The 21,598-nt window shown below is 34.3% G+C and overlaps 1 protein-coding gene across 7 annotated transcripts in view; it reads left to right on the forward strand.

The window, feature by feature from the left end:
* The window catches only part of CNTLN (centlein), a 330,124-nt gene that overhangs the window by 109,071 nt on the left and 199,455 nt on the right, over positions 1-21,598 (forward strand). For all 7 annotated transcript variants that reach the window (XM_058565850.1, XM_058565854.1, XM_058565855.1 and 4 more), the window contains one exon: positions 3,427-3,621. In XM_058565850.1, the coding sequence (XP_058421833.1) occupies positions 3,427-3,621 (195 nt within the window). The remainder of the gene's footprint in view (positions 1-3,426; positions 3,622-21,598) is intronic.

Below are 21,598 nucleotides of genomic sequence, written 5' to 3' on the forward strand. Positions count from 1 at the left end.
TCACAGAACATATACATTTCCAAAATTGTTAAGGTAAATAAAATATCTTGTTCCTTAACACTAATAAAAATATGAGAAGACGAGTACTTCAGTCTAAGCCCCTGAAAATTAAATGACTTGGAATTTGGGGTCCTATTTCTAGAGATAACTTCCTTTCTGTCCCCTGGAGATCCTCTTAACCTTTTTTCACTTTAATTTCTTCAACACAAAATAGCTGAAGAATAGTAAGTATAATAAGTTACTTGTGGATCATAAAGATTGATACCTCTAAAGTATATAGGGAGATGTATGATTAAATGTTTTTATAGGCCAGAATCTTGCAAAAGATTCTGATCCATTCCAACTTTTTGGACTATTAGAGGAAAGAAATTGTAGAGAAAAGAGCCTCTCTGAAAACTGCTTCAAACAGTTATGATGCCTAACTCAGGCATCTAACTCAGGATGCCTAGACTAATGCAGATGAATGAATTTGTTATATTACCTAATTTACTCACTTGAGAACTTTTTTTGACTCACTCTACTGTTATTAATGGGATGAGAATAAGATGTTATTTAACCATGAGACTGGAATGTCCTAAACCTTTGCCTCCTTGAACATCTCCTAGAGAAATAAACATTCTATTACCATGAGGCTTTGTGGCCAAAAAACACTTCAGAATTAAAAATCGGCTTAACCTCCTTGAAGGCTTTTTTAGCCAGATTTACTGGTGCAGTGGAGCCTAGAATTAAACATGGTTGGAAGGCTGTCTTTGCTTCCTTTACTTTAAGTCCACAACTGAGTGGTCTTATTGCTATTAAGTAAGTGAAATCCAATCAGCCATCAAAGAAAATAGGCAAGTAGGAGATGTATATTTGAAATAAGAACTAAGAAATAACAGAGAGTTTATCCTAATTCCTAGAGCAAGGCTGGTCTAGATCATCTGTTCCAGGCTTTCTCAGTTCCTTTTCACCAGCTGCTTGGAAGGATGGATATGTTCAGAGAAAGATAATTTGCCTCAGTGTCTAGAGTTGCTCACCTAGTCATATCAGATCAAGACAGGCAACTTCTGAATAGGAATATAACTGCATAAACTGCATGGCAGAGAGAGCAAAGTAGAAAACACAAAAAAAGAGAGCAGTTAGTCTTCATTTTTATGGAAGCAAGAAAGAAGGGAGAGAAAAGAGGAGACAAGAAAAGAGACGTTAAAATAAAGCTTTCTTCCATGAATGAGTAGGTCCAGAGCCTTATATCTGTGAAGGAAGATCCCAAGACATGACACCCAAAAGAAAGGTATACCACGCCCTTGGCACACCCAGTAAGTTGGTCCTCACTCCTGACCGTACACAATCATCATGCCTGCATCTTGGGCAATGGAAGGGAAACTGAGTTTTTCTTTGTCAAAACTGTGAGTTTTTCTCAATGTTCATGAGATTCTCAAATATTTGAAACCTGTAAATTAAAAAAAATTTTTTATTGAGGTATAATTTGAAATCTGTAAATTCTTTAATAACATTTTGTATTATTTTCCTCCGAAGAGATTAATTTGTGCTGATTGGGTAAAAATGAGTTACTATTAATAAAGCATACAAGTAAGAGAGAAAGTGGTTAAATAATGTTTTAACTAAATAAGTGACTCTGTATGCTATTGGGAAGACCTTCACTCATCCAAGCCTTCAAATCTCTCTAGTCAGCTTAGCTCTTGTCTCCAGATTTTGCTTTTTTCTTTTCTAACCTGAACTCAGTCATGAAAACAGCAATACAGCACAGGTAGGTCACTATATGGCCCACTCTGATCCCTTCGTTGTTCCTCAAATCTGTCAGGTTCCTACTTTCTCTTCCCTCCTAGAATATCTGATGGTATCAGCTGTGGAAAGGACATTGGACATACTCCCTGGTATAAAGGTAATTGGAAGGGAAAGTACAAATTTATGTCAAAATTCTTTATCGTCATACAGGCAACCCTTCCTTTATAAAAATTGCTTAGATTTTGGCTATAAAGTGAAATGGATTATTTTAAAGTATCCACAATAATGTAGAGGTATAATCCCTTATAGAAAATAAAAAGTATATTGAGCTAATTATATGTCAGGGGAGTGGTTTGGAGGGTCTTGTTTTCATGACAAAGTATATATCTGAGAAGAAGCATTAAGGAAAGGTTTCACAAGCCTTTTTTTTTATTTTGAACTGAAATGAAAGTGTAGCATACATATAGAAAAGCACTCTGTTATCTTTTGTGTAGTTAAGTTTTTTCCCATGAGGCAAGGCCAGCTAATGGAAGATTCTCCCCATCTTCATGATCCCACTGTATTAGCTACATAGTTTTGAAATTCTCCTCTTGGAGATTTTGATTTTGTTATAAGATCTCACTATCTCACTATTAGTCTTATTAAAAAAAAATCTTAATTCTTGGGTCACTTTTTTGGTGTCATCAGCAAATATACATATGAATTCTGTTTGTAAATCAGTTACCACAAATTAAATTATGCCTCATTAAATCACAATCATAAGTTAGGATTTTCATCACCAAGTAAGTTCATGAGTATTGGAGGAATACCATTGTTAACCATATATGACTCTCTGTATGATACCACTTATATACCATATACTGTCTCATGGTTTTAATAAACTCTGGTTTTAAATTTATTTAATTCATGTTGCTTTGAGTTAAAACAATTTTAAAGTTTTCTATCATGCCTTTAGAACATTGCTTCTATTTTATCACACTCTGTTCAAGGTCTTCAATGATTTCCTGTTGTCTACAGGAACAAGTCCATCTTCCTTAATCTGGCATTCAGAAGTCTTTACATTCTGTCTACAATCTTATTGCCTGACTATGCTCTTACTATTTCTTCCATACTCCACCTCCCATACTTCAGCAGTAGATGCTAATTTCTACTAAATGGGAATATATCAGTCAACCTTAATAAACTCTCAATGTAAGGCTCTTGGTTTTTGTTTTTTTCTTTCAAATTTATATATTACGTCCAATTAGCCTGAAATGTCCTCCCTCTCTGTCCCTTCCTATCACTATACATATTTTTTTTCACATTGCTACCACCTTTAGAATGACTTTTTATTGTCATTCAATTCCTATAATACCATTATGGCTCAGTTCAAGTCCTTTCTTTTTCATGAAGCCCTCCAAGATTAATATAGATAGCTTAAAGTGTTTTCATCCTCCTTAGAAATTGAGCATACTTTTCCTGTATTACACTGGCTAATAATACATATTGCCTTTTTAACATCAATTGTAGTTTTATACTGATATTTGATAATATTATTTAGTTTTCCTTGTGTTTATATCTTGTTTCCTCTCTTAGACTGTTAAAATAACTTGAGGGCAAAGACTGTATCATATACACTCCTTATGTATATGTATATGTGTGTATGTATTACACAACTATTTAATTGATTATTAATACATTTGGATATATTTTTTGAAACAGCTTTACAATGAGTTACATATTTGTTTTGAAACCACAAAATCAAGTGAGGCTATGCTCCGGCAAAGTGTTGTTAATCTTCAGGATCAGCTATTTCAAAAAGAGCAAGAAAATGCTAAATTAAAAGAAAAGCTTCAGGAATCACAAGGAGCACCCTATCCTTTACCTCAAGAAAGTGATTCAGACCACTCAGAACAGGTGAGAGACATTTTCTAAAAATATTACCCAGTGCAATATCATATTAAATAATTTCCTACAATTGACCTATACATGAAAGTTTAAATAAATTTGCATATATTAGACTATAATTTGTGACACAGTTTTGTGTTGTGCTATTTTTTATACTCTTTGTAGACATGAATATTATATACAATATGGATTCATATAGAAATGCGTATAGAAATACAGGGTCTATCTGGTATAGTAATTGTGATGAAATATTTGGCTGATATACAATAATGGAAAGCAAATTAATAGGTTATGCCCATTTTGAGACTTTTTAATTGAATGAGGTAATGGGATGGAAAGAATATTGAATAGGAAGTCTCATGAAGTACTTGCCATAATGCCTGGTGTATGGTACTTAGTACCTTTTAGTCCCAATTCTGCCATTACCTTGATGTAGATTTTGGACAGGTCAGTTGACCTTTCTACCTTTTCCTGTGCCATTAACTTAGGTAGTACAAATGTGTCAATAAATATGCAGGTTCAGGATTCAAATAAACCTGGGATCAAATTACACCTTTGCCTGTGAGCTTTGTGAACTTCAACAGATTTCTTAACTCTTAGCCAGTTTCCTCACAAATAAAATGTTGATATTAATGGTGTGTATGTCATAGAGTTTTGTGAGGATTAGTGAGATGATGCATGTTAAGTGCAGAGCTTGGCATATAAAAAATGTTCACTGGTACCTCTTTTAGATAATCTTCAAAGTAACTTTCAGCTCTAAATATATATTATAAGAACAATCTTATTCCTGTAAATTTATTTAACTGTTTTTAAGGCATTCAGCATTTCTTTAAATTTTATTAGGGTTTACTAATTTAGTTCAGAAATGGAATTAATACAAACAGGTAATAGGGTGCTTAAATGTTTATTAATGATCCTTTAAAAGTAATTTTTGAACCTGGCATATTTTGTCTTGCTAACATCTCGACCTTGAGACAACAATTTTTAAATTCGTATTGTATTATATTGCATTTTTTGGACATTAGGTGCACAGAATTGGATTAATCATAAAATTTGTTTCAGAGCTCAATGTTATGTTACATGCATAGGTCTGTTTTATTTATTTTAATTAATTTGTTTGTTTATTATAATAAACACCCTTTGTCCCACCAACTAATCCAAAGATAGAATATTACAAATGACTTAAGTCCACTTGTATGCTCCTGCCTAATCTGGTACTCTGATTCTCTCACTAGAGGTAACCACTAAACTGTTTATCATTTTGATTAATTTTTTTAAAGTTTTATCACATACAAATTTTTGAGGAAATAGCATATTGTTTTGTCATTTATAAAAATGTATCATAATATGTTGTTGCCTGGGGTTTGGCAATTGTGACTCATCATTATATTATTAAGATTCATCTATGTTGTTTGGTGTAGCTGTTCATTTATTTTTACTGATTTAAAATATTCTATTGTATGTGATTATATCATAACTACTTGTACATTCATTTGTAGATGAGTATTTGGGTTATTTCCAGTTTTTTGTTATTATGAATAATGCAATTGATGTTTTTGTACATGATTCTTGGTACACATGTGCATGCATTTTTGTGGAATATATATCTAGGCATGGAAGTCCTGGGTTTAAGGTGTGAAAATGTTGCTCTCACAAAATACTGATAACTTATTTTTCAAAGTGGTTTTCATCACTTTTTCTCCCACCAACAATATGTAGGGATCTGGTTGATTCCCATCCTCCTCAGCATTTGGTACTGTCAGACTTCTTAGTTTGTTGACAACTGAATTGGTATAAAATAATCTTATTTTGATCTTCATGTACATATCATCGATAAAGCACATTTTCAAATAATTGCCGGTCAAGTGCATGCTCTCCTCTACAAAAAGTCTATTTCTGTCTTTTATCCATTCTTCTATTGGATTTTTTTTCTTATTGATTTGTAAATGTAGTTTATATGTTCTTGATATTAATCTCTAGTAAGTTAAATGTGTGGCAAATATCTTATCTCAGTGTGTACCTTGTCTTCTCATTTTCTTTAAGGTGTCATTTGATGAACAGAAATTATTAATTTTAATTTAGACAAGTTAATCTTTTATAGTTAATGCTTTGGTATCTCATTTAAGAACTCCTTCCCTACCCTAAAGACAAGAAAGATTGGCACCTCTGTTTTCCTCAAAAACTTTTAAGGATTGCTTATCTCATTTTCATTCACAATTCATTTGGAATTGTGTTTTGCATATAGTATAAGGAAATGACCCATTTTATTTACTTATTTTCCCCCCAATAATACCAATTTTTCCAGCTCAACCTGTTGAACAATCACCCTTTTTCCTGTGTGGTGCTGGGCCATCTCTCTCATATATTCTGGTTCAGTATATTTGTGATTTTCTTTCTAGGTTCTGTGTTCTCTGTATTTCTATACAATGTTACATCCTCTTAATTAGTACAGCTTTGTAAGTCTTTATATTTGGTAGATCTACTTGCTTACTGTTCTTTAAAATGTCTTGGCTATGTTGGCACGTAGCACTTAAATATAACTTTAAGGATAATTTATAAAGTTTCATGAAGAACACTGTTGAAATTTTACATCAGCAGTTTTATTGAAGTGTAACATACTAATAGTAAAGTGTACAAACCTTAAGGGTATAACTCAGTGACATTTTACAAAGTGAACACATCCGTATAAATACCACTCAGATCAAGATATAGAATATTACCAGTGTCCAATAAACCTCCCTACTGTTCTAATCAGTAGCTACCCACACAAAGGTAACCACTATTTTGACTTCTGTCATCACTGATTAGTTTTGCTTATTTTTGAACCTTACAGTATTTCACCTTTAAACACTGTGTTTGCTGAGTTTTTTGTAAATATCCTTTATCACATTAAGGAAGTTCCCATCTATTCGTAGTTTGATGAAAGCTTTTTCATGAAACAGGTATTGTATGTACAGTGTATCTTTTAAGATGATACTAAGGCTTTTCTCATTTATTCTGTTAACATGGGGAATTACATTGATTGATTTTCAATTATTAATTCAATTTTGCATTCCTGAAATAAACCTAACTTCATTGTAATGTTTTATTATTTTCATATATTTCTGAATTCAATTTGCTAGTATTTTCCTTAGGACTTTTGAATCTACATTTATGAGAGATATTGGGCTAGACTTTTCCTTTCTTGAATGTTTCATGTCAGATTTTGATATCACGGTGAAACTGGTATCCTAATATGAATTGCAAAATATTTGTTTTACTTCACTAGAAGAGTTTTTGTGAGACATATTTAATAATAAACTTGCTTAGCAATAAACACCAGATGCTTTCCTTCTAAGATAAGGAACAAGTCAGTTCTATTCAACATTGTACTGGAGATTCTATCTAATACAATAAGGCAGGAAAGAAACAAAATCCTACCAATTAGAAATAAGGAAGTAAAACTCTTTTTATTCACAGACAACATGAGCATCTGAATAGAAACCCTGTTGACTCGATGATAAAGCTCCTAGAAATAGTAAGTAAATTTAGCAGTGTTGCAAGATACAGCATCAATGTATAAAAGTTAGTTGCATTTCTACCTATTAGAAACAAATAATTAGAAATTGAACTTAAAAAATAGTACCATTTATAATAACACCAAAGCCTATGTAATAATTAAGGATAAATTTGAGAAAATATGCACCAGACCTATACTCTGAAAAGTACAAAACATACCAGAGTGTAGTTAAAAAACATATGTAAATGGACAGCTGTGCCACATTCGTGAATCAGAGGATGCAATATTGTTAAGATGTCAGTTCTCCCCAAATTGAACTGGGATTCATGTAATCCCAATCAAAATTCCAGGAGGCTTTTTTTTTTTTGAGAAATATAAGCCAATTCTAAAATTTATAGGGAAATGCAAGGGACCTAAAAGAGTAAAATCAAATTTCATAAAGAAAAAAGTTGGAGGACTTATACTACCTGACTTTGAAACATATTTATCAAGCTAAAAAAATCAAGGTAGTGTAGTATTGGCATAGTGATTGACAAAATAATCACTAGAACAAAACAGAATCCAGAAAAATACCCACTCATTTATGTCACTTTATAATAACTCTTGAAATGAGGGTAGAGTAAGTCACTTTATTCTTTTTCAAGAATGCTCTGTATATTCTTGCTGTTGCTTTTTTATAGAAATATTAGTATCAGGTTGTCAATTTAACAAATAAGCATTCACTTAGAAATGTTTCTAATTTCTCTTGTGATTTTCTTTTTACCCCTTTCATTATTTGGAAGTGTGTTGTTTACTTTTGAAATATTTGGGTTTTTTTCCCCATGTATCTTATTTTTATTCACTTCTAATATACTTCTCTTGTGGTCAGAGATAGTACTCTGTAAGATTCCTGTATTTTGAAATTTATTAAGACTTGTTGTATGTCCCAGTATATGGTTTTGGTGAACGAACTATGTGTACTTGAAAATAATTTGTATTCAGCTATTGGGTGGAGTGTTCCTTAAATATCAATATTGAATATGTCATTGTGGTTGATAGTGTTCAGATCTTCTGTCTTTAATGATTTTTGTGTTTAGTTTTTTTATCAGTTTTTCAATCAGTTACTAAGAGAGGTGTTAAAATCTACCCGTAGGAGTGTAGATTTTTCTTTTTCTCCCTTTAATTTTGTCAATTTTTGCTTCATGTACTTTAAAGATGTTTTATGAGGTGCATACATATTTCCGATTGTCATTTCTTTCTGATTAATTGAACCTTTTGTCATTATAAAATGTCACTTTTAACTATGATAATATTCTGTTGACTTGAAATCCAATTTTATGATGTTAATATAGCCAATCCATCTCTTTAATGATTCTTTATATTTTACATGGTATACTTTTTCCTGTCCTTTTAATTTTTAGCTTTAAGTGTCTTTATATTTAAAGTGTACATAGTTGGGTCCTGTTTTTTAATTAATTCTGACAATTTCTTCCTTTCATTGCAGTGTTAATCCATTTAAATTTAATATAATTATCAGTATGATTGGGTTTAGGTATACCATGTTGCCATTTGTTTTCTGTTTGTCCTGTTTTTGTTCCTCTGTCCTCTTTCCCTTTCTTCCTTTTGGGTTAATTGACTGTTTATATATTTTTTAAAAGCAAATTAAAAATTTCACTTTTCTGTCTTCTGGACTCCACCATTTCTGACCATAAGTCAGTGGGAATTTGTTTTGTTGTTCACTTAAATGTGTTATTCCAGATTTGTCTAGCTTTTTTTTCAATATTTTACCTTTGGTTTTAAGCATTTTTATTTTTTATTTTTTGTTTATTGCAGTAACATTGGTTTATAACATTGTATAAATTTCAGGTGTACATCATTCTACTTCTATTCTGCATAGATTACATGATGGTCACCACCCAAATTCTAATTACAACCCATCACCACACACATGTGCCAAATTATCCCTTTCGCCCTCCTCCCTCCCCCCTTCCCCTCTCGTAAGCACCAATCCAATCTCTGTCTCTATGTGTTTGTTTGTTGTGTTATTATCTACTACTTAATGAGGGAAATCATACGGTATTTGACCTTCTCCCTCTGACTTATTTCACTTTGCATAATACCCTCAATGTCCATCCATGTTGTCACAAATGGCTGGATTTCATCGTTTCTTATGGCTGAGTAGTATTCCATTGTGTATATATACCACATCTTCTTTATCCATTCGTCCCTTGATGGGCACTTAGGTTGCTTCCAAGTCTTGGCTGTTGTGAATAATGCTGCAATGAACACAGGGGTGCATGTATCTGTATGCATTGGTGTTTTCAAGTTCTTTGGATAAATACACAGCAGTGGAATAGCTAGATCATATGGTAGTTCTATCCTTAATTTTTTGAGGAATCTCCATACTGTTTTCCATAGTGGCTGCACCAGTTTGCACTCCCACCAGCAGTGTATGAGAGTTCCCTTCTCTCCACATCCTCTCCAACACACCTTGTTTCCTGTCTTGTTAATTATAGCCATTCTGACGGGCGTGAGGTGATATCTCATTATAGTTTTTTTTTGTGTGTGTGAGGAGATCAGCCCTGAGCTAACATCCGCCAATCCTCCTCTTTTTTTTGCTGAGGAAGACGGCCCTGGGCTAACATCGGTGCCTATCTTCCTCCACTTTATATGGGACGCCGCCACAGCATGGCTTACCAAGCAGTGCGTCGGTGCGCACCCGGGATCCGAACCAGCGAACCCCGGGCTGCCGCAGCGGAGCGCGCTCACCCAACCGCTTGCGCCACCGGGCCAGCCCATCATTATAGTTTTGATTTGCATTTCCCTGATAGTTAATGATTTTGAACATCTTTTCATGTGTCTGTTGGCCATCTGTATATCTTCTTTGGAGAAATGTCTGTTCAGGTCTTTTGCCCATTTTTTAATTGGGTTGGTAGTTTTTTTGTTGTTGAGATGCATGAGTTCTTTATGTATTTTGGAGATTAACCCCTTATCCAATGTATAGTTTGCAAATATCCTCTCCCAATTGTTAGGTTGTCTTTTCGTTTTGTTAATGGTTTCCTTTGCTGTGCAGAAGCTTTTTAGTTTGATGTAGTCCCATTTGTTTATTTTTTCTATTGTTTCTCTCACCTGGTCAGACAGGGTGCTTGAAAATATGTTGCTAAGACCGATGTCGGAGAGCGGCTGCCTATGTTTTCTTCTAGAAGTTTAATAGTTCAGGTCTTACATTCAAGTCTTTAATCCATTTTGAGTTAATTTTTGTGTATGGTGTAAGGTAAGGGTCTACTTTCATTTTTTTGCATGTGGCTATCCAATTTTCCCAACACAATTTGTTGAAGAGACATTCTTTTCTCCATTGTATGTTCTTGGCTCCTTTGTCGAAGATTAGCTGTCCATAGATGTGTGGGTTTATTTCTGGGCTTTCCATTCTATTCCATTGATCTGTTTGTCTGTTTTTGTGCAAGTAACATGCTGTTTTGGTTACTATAGCTTTGTAGTATATTTTGAAATCAGGGAGTGTGATACCTCCAGCTTTGTTCTTTTTTCTCAGGATTCCTTTAGCTATTCGGGGTCTTTTGTTGTTCCATATAAATTTTAGGATTCTTTGTTCTATTTCTGTGAAAAATGTTGTTGGAACTTTGATAGGGATTGCATTGAATCTATAGATTGCTTTAGGAAGTATGGACATCTTAACTATGTTAATTCTTCCAATCCAAGAGCACGGAATATCTTTCCATTTCTTTGTGTCTTCTTCAATTTCTTTCAGCCGTGTTTTATAGTTTTCAGTGTACAGATCTTTCACCTCTTTGGTTAAGTTTATTCCTAGGTATTTTATTCTTTTTGTTGCAGTTGTAAATGGGATTGTAGTCTTAATTTCTCTTTCTGCTACTTCATTGTTAGTGCATAGAAGTGCAACTGATTTTTGTATGTTGATTTTGTATCCTGCAACTTTACCATATTCGTTTATTACTTCTAAAAGTTTTTTGGTGGATTCTTTAGGGTTTTCTATGTGTCAAATCATGTCATCTGCAAATAGTGAGAGTTTCACTTCTTCCTTTCCAATTTGGATCCCTTTATTTCTTTTTCTTTCCTGATTGCTCTGGCTAGGACTTCCAGTACTATGTTAAATAGGAGTGGTGACAGTGGGCATCCTTGTCTGGTTCCTGTTCATAGAGGGATAGCTTTCAGTCTTTCACCATTGAGGATGATATTAGCTGTGGGTTTGTCATACATGGCCTTTATTATGTTGAGGTATTTTCCTTCTATACCCATTTTATTCAGAGTTTTTATCATAAATGGATGCTGTATCTTGTCAAATGCTTTCTCTGCATCTATTGAGATGATCATGTGATTTTTATTCTTCATTTTATTAATGTGGTGTATTATGTTGATTGATTTGCGAATGTTGAACCATCCCTGCATACCTGGAATAAATCCCACTTGATCATGGTGTATGATCTTTTTAACGTAATGTTGTATGCGATTTGCTAGTATTTTGTTGAGGATTTTTGCATCGATGTTCATCTGGAATATTGGCCTGTAATTTTCTTTTTTTGTGTTGTCCTTGTCTGGTTTTGGTATCAGGGTAATGTTGGCTTTGTAGAATGAGTTAGGGAACTCCCCCCCCCCTCAATTTTTTGGAAGAGCTCCCCAGCTCAGGGCCCCCCTCCTCCAGGGAGGGCTGCATACCTTTGGGCTGCTCCCGGGCGGCCGTGAAGCTGGCGGCTTGTGAAGGCGTCGTTTTTTCTCTCCAGAAGGGAGTTTCTGCCTCTTCCACCTCAATTAGGATTGTCCTTTGTTGCAGGAGTTCCTCTTATCCAGCTTTCAGTTCTGTCTTGGGTAATTTTTCCACAAGTAGTTGTAAATTGGCTGTATCCGCAGGAGGAGGTGAGTTCAGAGTCTGCTTACGCCGCCATCTTGACTTCTCTCTCTCAAGCATTTTAACTATGATGTTCCCAATTATGTTTTTCATTGTAGTCATCCTTGCAATTTGCTGAGCTTCTTGATTTTTATAAATAATACATATAAATATGTTTTTTGCTAAAGTGGGGAACACTTTTTACATTAGTTTCTCAAATATTTTTCTGACTCTCTCTCTCTCCTCTCCATTTGAGATTCTCATTTCTCTTATGTTAGACTTTTCAGTGTTGTCCAATGGATCAATGAATCTCTCTTCATTTTTTCAATCTTTTAATATGTATGTTCTTCAGATTAGATAATTTCTATTAATTTTTATTCAAGTTAACTGATGTTTCTGTTCTCTCTAATTTGCTCTTGTCTTTTCTGTGAATTATTCTTTAAATATTTTGTTTCAGTTCTAGAATTTTAATCTAATTTGTCATTGTAATGTGTATATATCTGTGGAGTTTTCCTGTTCATTCATATCTTGCAAACATATTTTGTAACTGGACTGAAAAGTCCAATTGCCCAGGTTCTTGGTCAGTGTAATGGAGGAATTCGGACACTGACAATGGCAACAGTAAGCACGCAAAGATTTATTGAGGATAGGTCAGTGGAGCGAGGAGTGGGCAGTGCCAGAGAACGCATCTGCCCTGTGTCTTGGGTTAGTTTTATTTTTATTTGGGCCGTTTCGAAGGGAATTAGCATTATCTGATTATCCACCAATAATGTTTTTTCCTCCACCCACGCATCAGGAGGGTGAGTTCTTGTCCTTCTAGGGGAATCTCCGGAACTGTCATGGCAGTCATCCCCCATGGAAGGGGGGCTAATGTGTATGGAATTTGTATGTAAATTAAAGAAAGGTCAATGTCCTCTAGAGGTGTATAGCAGAAAGATTTGTATGTGTTGTTTGTGCACTTGTTACTTTTATTCTCGTGATTGAAGGTCTCAGAGTCCGGTAGCGGCGCCAGTCAGGTCTCAGTTCCCCTTTATCTGTGTCTTGTAGGATGCTAGCAAGACACTCTGCTGATGCAGCAAAGTCTCCAGCTGTGATCCCCTACTCATGTCTAGCTAGCTACCTATCTCAATTTTTCTTTAGGTCCTTGTTATAAGAGTTAAAATGGATTCTTTAAAGTCATTATATTTTGATTCCATCTTTTGGGTCTTCTTTGGTTTGATGATTGGTGGTTCTCCTTTGCTTTTGAATATGGGTCACATATTAATGTTTCCTCTATGTCTAATAATTTGGGGTTGTGTAGTGTATATTGTAACGTATATGTTATAGATGCTCTGGTTTCTGATGTATTACTCATATAAATGCGGAAGTTTTTTTTTTTTAATCAGAATTTAACTAGGTTAGATTTAAGCTTCAAGCCCTGTTTCCCTTCAGGTGGGTACAGTTAAATTGTTTTTAAGTTCTTTTAACCGTATCTGGATTGCTTAGAGGTCTGCCCAGTGCATGAATAGTTCAAGTGTCAGTCATAATTTTGGCTCTCTCCTTTCTAGAGTTTCCCCTTTTTCTAGCTGCAGTGGTAGGCCTGAACTTTGTCCCCTAGCTCTTCAAGCCGGTAAGGCTGTAAGTTTCTGTAGGAATTTTAGCCTCCTCCTGTAGAGTCTGTTGTGGGCCACCCTCAGTTAAATTCATAAAAATGGGAAACTTACTCAATGCTGTTCTATTTTCCAAGTATCAATTCTTGTTCAGATTCTTCCTGTGTTTGATCATTCTCTGTTACCTTTAGGTAGTTGTTTTTATGTTTTGCTCACAGTTTGTAGTTATATGCAGGAGGCTTAATCTGATAGGATCAACTCAGCCCTTATTATAAGTGGAACTTCCCAGTCTTTGACTTGATAGAGTATTTTAACTTACTTTTTATCACTTTTCATGTAGTGCAAGAAACTTAATACACTCTCCTGTATCTCCTCACCTGTTTTTGCTATCATTGTCTTACATTTTAGTCCTACATATATTTTTATCCTATAAGACATTATTGCTGTTATTAAAAAAATCAGTATTCATTTAGAATTTTTACCCTTTTGAGTGCTCTTCATTCTTTTCTTCAATTCTACATTAGCCTCTAGGATCTTTTGCCTTCTGTATTAAGCACTCCTTTTGGTGTTTCTTTTAGTGAGAGTTGTGCTCCAATGAATTCTCTCATTTTATACTTCTTAGAGAATGCCTTTTTTGCCTTCACTTCTGAATAGTATTTTCCAGGTGGTTAGGATTGTAGATTGGTAATTTTTTTTTTCTTTGAGTGTTTTAAAGATAATATGCATTGTCTTTTGGCTTCTATATTTTGAGTTGAGAAGTTGTCTCTTTCTTGGTCCTTTGAAGTTAACGTGTCCTTTCTCTGATTACTTTTTATGTTTTCTCTTTATTTTTAGTTTTCAGCAGTTTTTACATGATTTTTTTAAGCATGGTGGTGTTTCTGTTTTTTTGTGCTTTTGAGTTTATAAAGTTGTTTTTTTTTTTTCCTAGCTGTGGCTTTATGGTTTTCTTCATTCTTGGAAAGTTCTTATTACAGATCTTTTCAAATATGGGTTCTGCACATCCTTTCTCTCATGAGATTCCTATTACACATATATTAGACCTTCCCACCATGTTCCATATATCTTTTGACTCTTTCATATTTTCAAAGTTTTTGATTTTATATGTATATATGTTAATATATATAAATGAATATATATAAGTTGTATATATAGGTTATATCTAAAATAACTTATATATAAAAGTTTTTATATTTTCAAAGTTTTTTCTCTCTTTACTTCAACCTTGATGCTTTCTCCAGTTCACTCATTCTCTCTTCTGTTGTGGTAGTGTGATGTTGTAACCATCTACTAAATTCTTGAATAGAATGTGTATTCTACTTTCGTCAGGTAGAGTGTTCTAAATGTCTCTTAGGTCTAATTGGCTTGTAGAATTCTTCAAGACTTGTATTTCCTTGCTGGTCTTCTGTCTAGTTGTTCTATCTATTATTATTGTTTATTTCTCTCTTCAATTCTGTCCATGTTTGCTTCGTGTATTTTGGGGCTCTGTTGTTAGGTGCATATATGTTTACAATTCTAACATCTTCTTGATAAATTCACCCTTTTATCATTATAATATGTCCTTCTATAGCTATATTGACAATTTTTGCCTTAAACTCTATTTTATTTTTTTCAATTTTTATTTTGCTTTCCAGTTTTATTGAGATATAATTAATATATAGCACCGTATTTGTTTGAAGTGTATATCATATCATATATGTATATATTTCAAAATGATTACCACAATAAGTTTAGTTAACATCCATCACCTCACATAATTACAGTTTTTTTTCCTTCTGAGAACTTTTAAAATCTGCTCTCTTAGCAACTTTCAAACATACAGTACAGTATTGTTAACTATAGTCACTATGCTGTATGTTATATCCCCAAATTTACTTATCTTATAACTGGAAGTTTGTACCTTTTCGCCATGTTCACTCATTTTCCCATCCCCCACTGCCCAACTCTGGCAACCACCAATCTGTTCATTTCTTTTAGATTCCACATGAGTGTTTCATACAATATTTGGTCTTTCTCTGCCTGACTTATTTCACTTGCCACAATGCCCTCAAGGTCCATCCATGTTGTTGCAAATGGCAGGATTTCCCTCTTTTATGTGGCTGAGTAATATTCCATTTTATATGTATGCCACATTTTCTTTCTTTCTTTCTTTCTTTTTTTTTTTTGGTGAGGAAGATTAGCCCTGAGCTAACATCCATTGCCAATCCTCCTCTTTTTGCTGAGGAAGATTGGCCCCAGGCCAACATCCAGCCCATCTTCCTCTGCTTTTATATGTGGGATGCCTGCCACAGCATGGCTTGATAGGTGGTGCATAGGTCCATGCCCGGGATCCGAACCTGCGAACCCCAGGCTGGTGAAGCGGAGTGTGCGAACTTAACCACTATGCCGCCAGGCTGGCCCCCATATATGCCACATTTTCTTTATCCATTCATCCATCAGTGGACAATTAGATTGTTTCCATGTTTGGCTATTCTAAATAATGTTGCAATGAATATGGGGATGCAGATAATTTTTCGAGATAGTGATTTTATTTCCTTCAGGTATATACTCAGAAGTGGAATTGCTGAATCATATGGTAGTTCTATAGTTAATTTTTTGAGGAACCTCCATACTGTTTTCCATAGTGGCTCACCAACTTACATTTCCATGGACAGTGCACAAGGGTTCCCTTTTCTCCAAATCCTTGCCAACACTTGGATTTCTTGTCTTTTTGATAAAAGTTATTCTAACAGGTGTGAGGTGAGATCGTGGTTTTGATTTGAATTTCCCTGAAGATTAGTGATGTTGAGCACCTTTTTACGTACCTGTTGGCCATCTGTGTGTCTTCTTTGGAAAAATATCTATTCAGATCCTCTGCCCTTTTTAAAGTTAGATTTTTTTTTTTTTTTGCTTTTAAGTTGTATGATTCTTTATATATTTTGCCTATTACCCCCTTATCAGATATATGGTTTGCAAATATTTTCTCTGGTAGCCTGCCTTTTCATTTTATTGATGGTTTCCTTTGCTGTGCGGGGGCTTTTTAGTTTGATGTAATCTCCTATGTTTATTTTTGCTTTTGTTGCCTTTGCTTTTGGTGTCAAACCCAAAAAAATCATCACCAAGTTGGATGTCAAGGATCTTACTGCCTGTTTTCTTCTAGGAGTTTTATGGTTTCAGGTTTTATGTTCAACTTTTTAATCCATTTTGACTTGATTTTTGTATATCATATAAGATAGGAGTCCAGTTTAATTCTTTTGCAAGTTGCTGTCCAGTTTTCCCAACACTATTTATTGAAGAGACTCTCCTTTCCTCATTGTACGTTCTTGGCTCCTTTGCTGTAAATTGACTGTTATATATCTGTGTTTATTTCTGGACTTTCTGTTCTTTTCCATTGATTTATGTATCTGTTTTTATGCCAATACAGTACTGTTTTGGTTACTATAGCTTTGTATTATAATTTGAAATCGGGAAGCATGGTGCCTACAGCTTTGTTCTTCTTTCTCAACATTCCTTTGGCTATTTTGGGCTTTTGTGGTTCTGTACAAATTTTAAGATTGTTCTATTTCTGTGAAAAATGCCATTGGAGTTTTGATAGAGATTGCATTGAATTTACAAATCGTTTTGGGTAGTATGGACCTTTTAACAATATTAATTCTTCCAATCTGTGAGCATGGAATATCTTTCCAGTTGTTTGTGTCATCTTCAGTTTCTTTCATCACTGTCTTATGGTTTGCAGTATACTGGTCTGTCACCTCCTTGATTAAATTTATTCCTAAGAATTTTATTCTTTTTTGGTGCTATTGTAAATGGGATTGTTTTCTTTATTTCTTTTTCAGATAGTTCTTTGTTAGTATAGAGAAATGCAACTGATTTTTGTGAATTGATTTTGGATCCTACAACTCTACTGAAATTGTTTATTAGTTCTAATAGTCTTTTGGTAGAGTCTTGAGGACTTTCTCTATGTGATATCAGGTCCTCTGCAAATGGAGACAGTTTTACTTCTTTCTTTCTGATTTGGATGCCTTGCCTAATTGCTCTAGCTAGTCCAGTACTCTATTGAATAAAAGTGGTGAGAGAGGACATCATTGTCTTGTTTCTGATCTTAGAGGAAAAGCTTTCAAGTTTTTACTGTTGTGTATATTAGATGTGAGCTTGTCATATGTGGCCTTTATTAAGTTGAAGTACATTCCTTTTATACTCAGTTTCTTGAGAATTTTTATCATGAATGAATGTTGAATTTTGTCAAATGCTCTTTCTGCATCAATTGAGATGATCATATGACTTTTATTCTTCATTTTGTTTATGTGTTGTATCATATCGATTGAATTGTGGATGTTGGATCATTCTTGCTTCCGTGGAGTAAATCCCACTTAATCATAGTGTCTTATCTTTTTAATGTATTGTTGAATTTGGTTTGCCTATATTTTGTTGGTTATTTTTGCATCTGTGTTCATGAGGGATTTTGGCCTGTAATTTTCTTTATTGTAATAATCTTGTCTGGTTTTGATATCACGGTAATGATGGCCTCATAAATGTGTTTGAAAGTGTTCCTTCCTCTTCTCTTTTTTTGAAAGAGATTGAAAAAGGTTGGTATTAATTCTTTAAATATTTAGTATAATTCACCAGTGAAGCCGTCTGGTCCTTGGCTTTTCATTATTGGGAGGTTTTTTATTACTGATTCAATCTCCTTACTAGTAATTAGTCTGTTCAGATTTTCTACTTCTTCATGATTCAGTCTTTTAGGTTGTATGTTTCTAGGAATTTATTCATTTCTTCCAGGTTGTCCAATTTTTTGGTGTATAACTTTTCATAGTAGTCTCTTATGATCCTTTGTATTTTTGTGGTATTAGTTGTAATGTCTCATCTTTCATTTCTAATTTTCCTTATTTGAGTCCTCTCTTTTTTTCTTGGTAAATCTAGCTACAAGTTTGTCAATTTTATTTATCTTAAAAAAAAAACAGCACTTAGTTTCCTTGATCTTTTCTGTTGTTTTTTTAGTCTCTATTCCATTTATTTATGCTCTGATGTTTGTTGTTTCCTTCCTTCTACTCACTTTGGGTTTAGTTTGTTCTTCTTTTTCTAGCTACTTGAGGTATAAGGTTATATTGTTTATTGAGCTCTATCTTTTTTTTAATGTAGGCATTTATTGTTATGAACTTCCCTCTTAGGTCTTCTTTTGCTGCATCCCATAATTTTGGGTATGTTGTATTTCCTTGTTTGTTTGTCTAGGGATATTTTTTATTTCCCTTTTAATTTCTTGTTTGACCCATTGATTGTTTAGTAGCATGCCATTTAATCTTCACATATTTGTGAATTTTCCAGTTTCTTTTTGTAATTGATTTCTAGTTTCATACTGTTATGGTTGGAAAAGATGCTTGATATGATTTTAATCTTCTTAAGTTTATTAAGATTTGTTTTGTGGCCTAACATATGATCTATCCTGGAGAATGTTCCATGTGTGCTTGAGAAGAATATGTATTCTGCTGCTTTTGGATGGAATCTTCTATAAATACCTGTTAGGTCCATCTGGTCTAATGTATCATTTAAGCCCAATGTTTCCTTATTGATCTTCTGTCTGGTCTATCCAATGTTAAAAGTAGGGATTGAAGTCCCCTACTATTTTTGCATTGCTATCTATTTTTCTTTTCAGTTCTTTTAGTATTTGCTTTATCTATTTAGGTGCTCCTATGGTGGGTGCATAAATATTTACAAATTGTGTCCTGTTGTTGAATTGACCCCTTTATTATTATATAATGATCTTTTTTGTCTCTTATTATAGTTTTTGGCTCAAAATGTATTTTGTCTGATATAAGTATAGCTACCCTTGCTTTCTTTTGGTTTCTATTTGCATGGAATATCTTTTTCCATCCCTTCACTTTCAGTCTGTGTGTGTCCTTAAATCTGAAGTGAGTCTGTCAAAAGACACAGAGTGGTTGAATGGATAAAAAAACAAGACCCCAGGGCTGGCCTCCTGGTGTAGTAGTTAAGTTCTACATGCTCTGCTTCAGCACCCAGGGTTTGCAGGGTCGGATCCCAGGCACGGACCTACACTACTCATCAAGCCATTCTGTGGCGGCAACCCACATACAGAATCGAAGAAAGATTGGCACAGGTGTTAGCTCAGGGCTAATCTTCCTCAAGGAAAAAGAGGAAGATTGGCAAGAGATGTTAGCCCAAGACCAATCTTCCTCACCCAAAAAAAACAAGACCCAACTATTTGCTGCTTACAACAGACTCACTTCAGATTTATTCAGTTACATTTAAAGTAATTATTGATAGTTTTGGACTTTACCATTTTGTTAATTGTTTTCTGGCTGTTTTGTAATTCCATTGTTCCTTTCTTCCTCTCTGTATCACTTCCTTTTTGATACAATGATTTTGTGTAGTGATTGCTTAGATTCTTGTCTCTTTATCTTTTGTGTATCTATTACAAGTTTTTGCTTTGTGATTACCATTAGGCTAATATAAACATATTATGTTTATAACACTGTATTTTAAACTGATAACAATGTAAGTTCAAATGCATATTAAAGTTCTACATTTTTATTCTCCCTCCTACTTTTTCTATTTGTGATGTCACAATTTGTATCTTGTGTATCCATTCACGAATTATTGTAATCATTTCTATTTTTACTACTTTTGTCTTTTAACATTCATACTAGATTTATGTGATTTACCTTCTATCGTTGCAACATTAGATTTTTCTGAATTTAACTATATATTTATCTTTACCAGTCAGATTTATACTTTCACATGTTTTCTTGTTACTGATTCGCATCCTTTTGTTTCAGCTTGAAGGAGTCCCTTTAACATTTCTTTAAGGCCTGTCTTGATGATGAACTCCTTCAGCATTTGCTTATCTGGAACACTCTGTCTCTCCTTCAATTCTGAAGGACAACTTTGCTGGGTGGAGTATTCTTGGTTGACAGTTTTTTTCTTTTAGCACTTTCATATGTCATGCTACTCCATTCTGGCCTGCAAAGTGTCTGCTGCAATATTTGCTGATCATCTTATGGGGGTTCTGTTGTACATAACAAGTTGTTTTTAAGATTCTCTCCTTGTCTTTAACTTTTGACAATTTAATTATAATGTGTCTTGGTATGGGTCTTTTTGCATTCATCTTATTTGGGACTCTCTGTGCTTGCTAGATCTCAATGTCTATTTTATTCCCCAAATTAGGGAAGTTTTTTGCCATTATTTCTTGAAATAAACTTTCTACCCATTTCTCCCTCTCTTCTCCTTCTGGGACTCCTATAACGTGAATATTGTTCTGCTTGATGTTGTCACATAAGTTCCTTAAACTATCTTCAGTCTTTTTAGTTCTGTTTTCCTTTTGTTTGTCCAGTTGAATGACCTCCGCTGCCCTTTGAGTTCACTGATCCTTTCTTCTACTTCATCTAGTCTGCTGTTGAACCCCTTTATTGAATTATTCAGTTCAGTTATTGTATTCTTCAGCTCTGTAATTTCTGTGTGGTACTTTCTTATATTTTCTGTCTCTGTTGAAATTCTCACTTTCTTCACACATTGTTCTTCTTACCTTGCTGAGTATCTTTATGACCAGTATTTTGAACTCGTTATCAGGTAATCACTTATCTCCTTTTCATTAAGGTCTGTGTCTGAAGTTTTATCTTGTCTTCTCATTTGGAACATATTCCTTTGTTTCTTCATTTTCCTTGACTCTATGTGTTAGTTTCTGTGTATTAGATAAAACAACCACCTCTCCTAGTCTAAAGGAGTAAGATGACCTTTATCATTCAGCCTTGCCCTAGCTCTTGACTGTTTCTCAAACCTTTGTGATTGTCCAAGCAGCCTTCTTTGTTCTTATTGGTTCCCAGCAGTTGAGAGTGTGCCACGATTTGTCAGTGTGCCATAGAGGAGGATCTCAGTCAGCACCTAGATACAGGCCGGTTGTAAGCCAGACCCTCAGGCAATAGCTTTTAAAGTCTGCAGATAGACCTCTTTCAGGGGAAGACTGGTAGATGGGCATTTCTTCCTGTTCCGTCTGTACTGAGCCCTGAAAGGATAATCAGTTAAGAAATGTTTCTTTGTTTGCTCCAGTCTGTCGACCTATGAACAAAAGCCCCA

The sequence above is a fragment of the Diceros bicornis genome, chromosome 22, assembly GCF_020826845.1.
Source record: "Diceros bicornis minor isolate mBicDic1 chromosome 22, mDicBic1.mat.cur, whole genome shotgun sequence".
Lineage (NCBI taxonomy): Eukaryota > Metazoa > Chordata > Mammalia > Perissodactyla > Rhinocerotidae > Diceros > Diceros bicornis.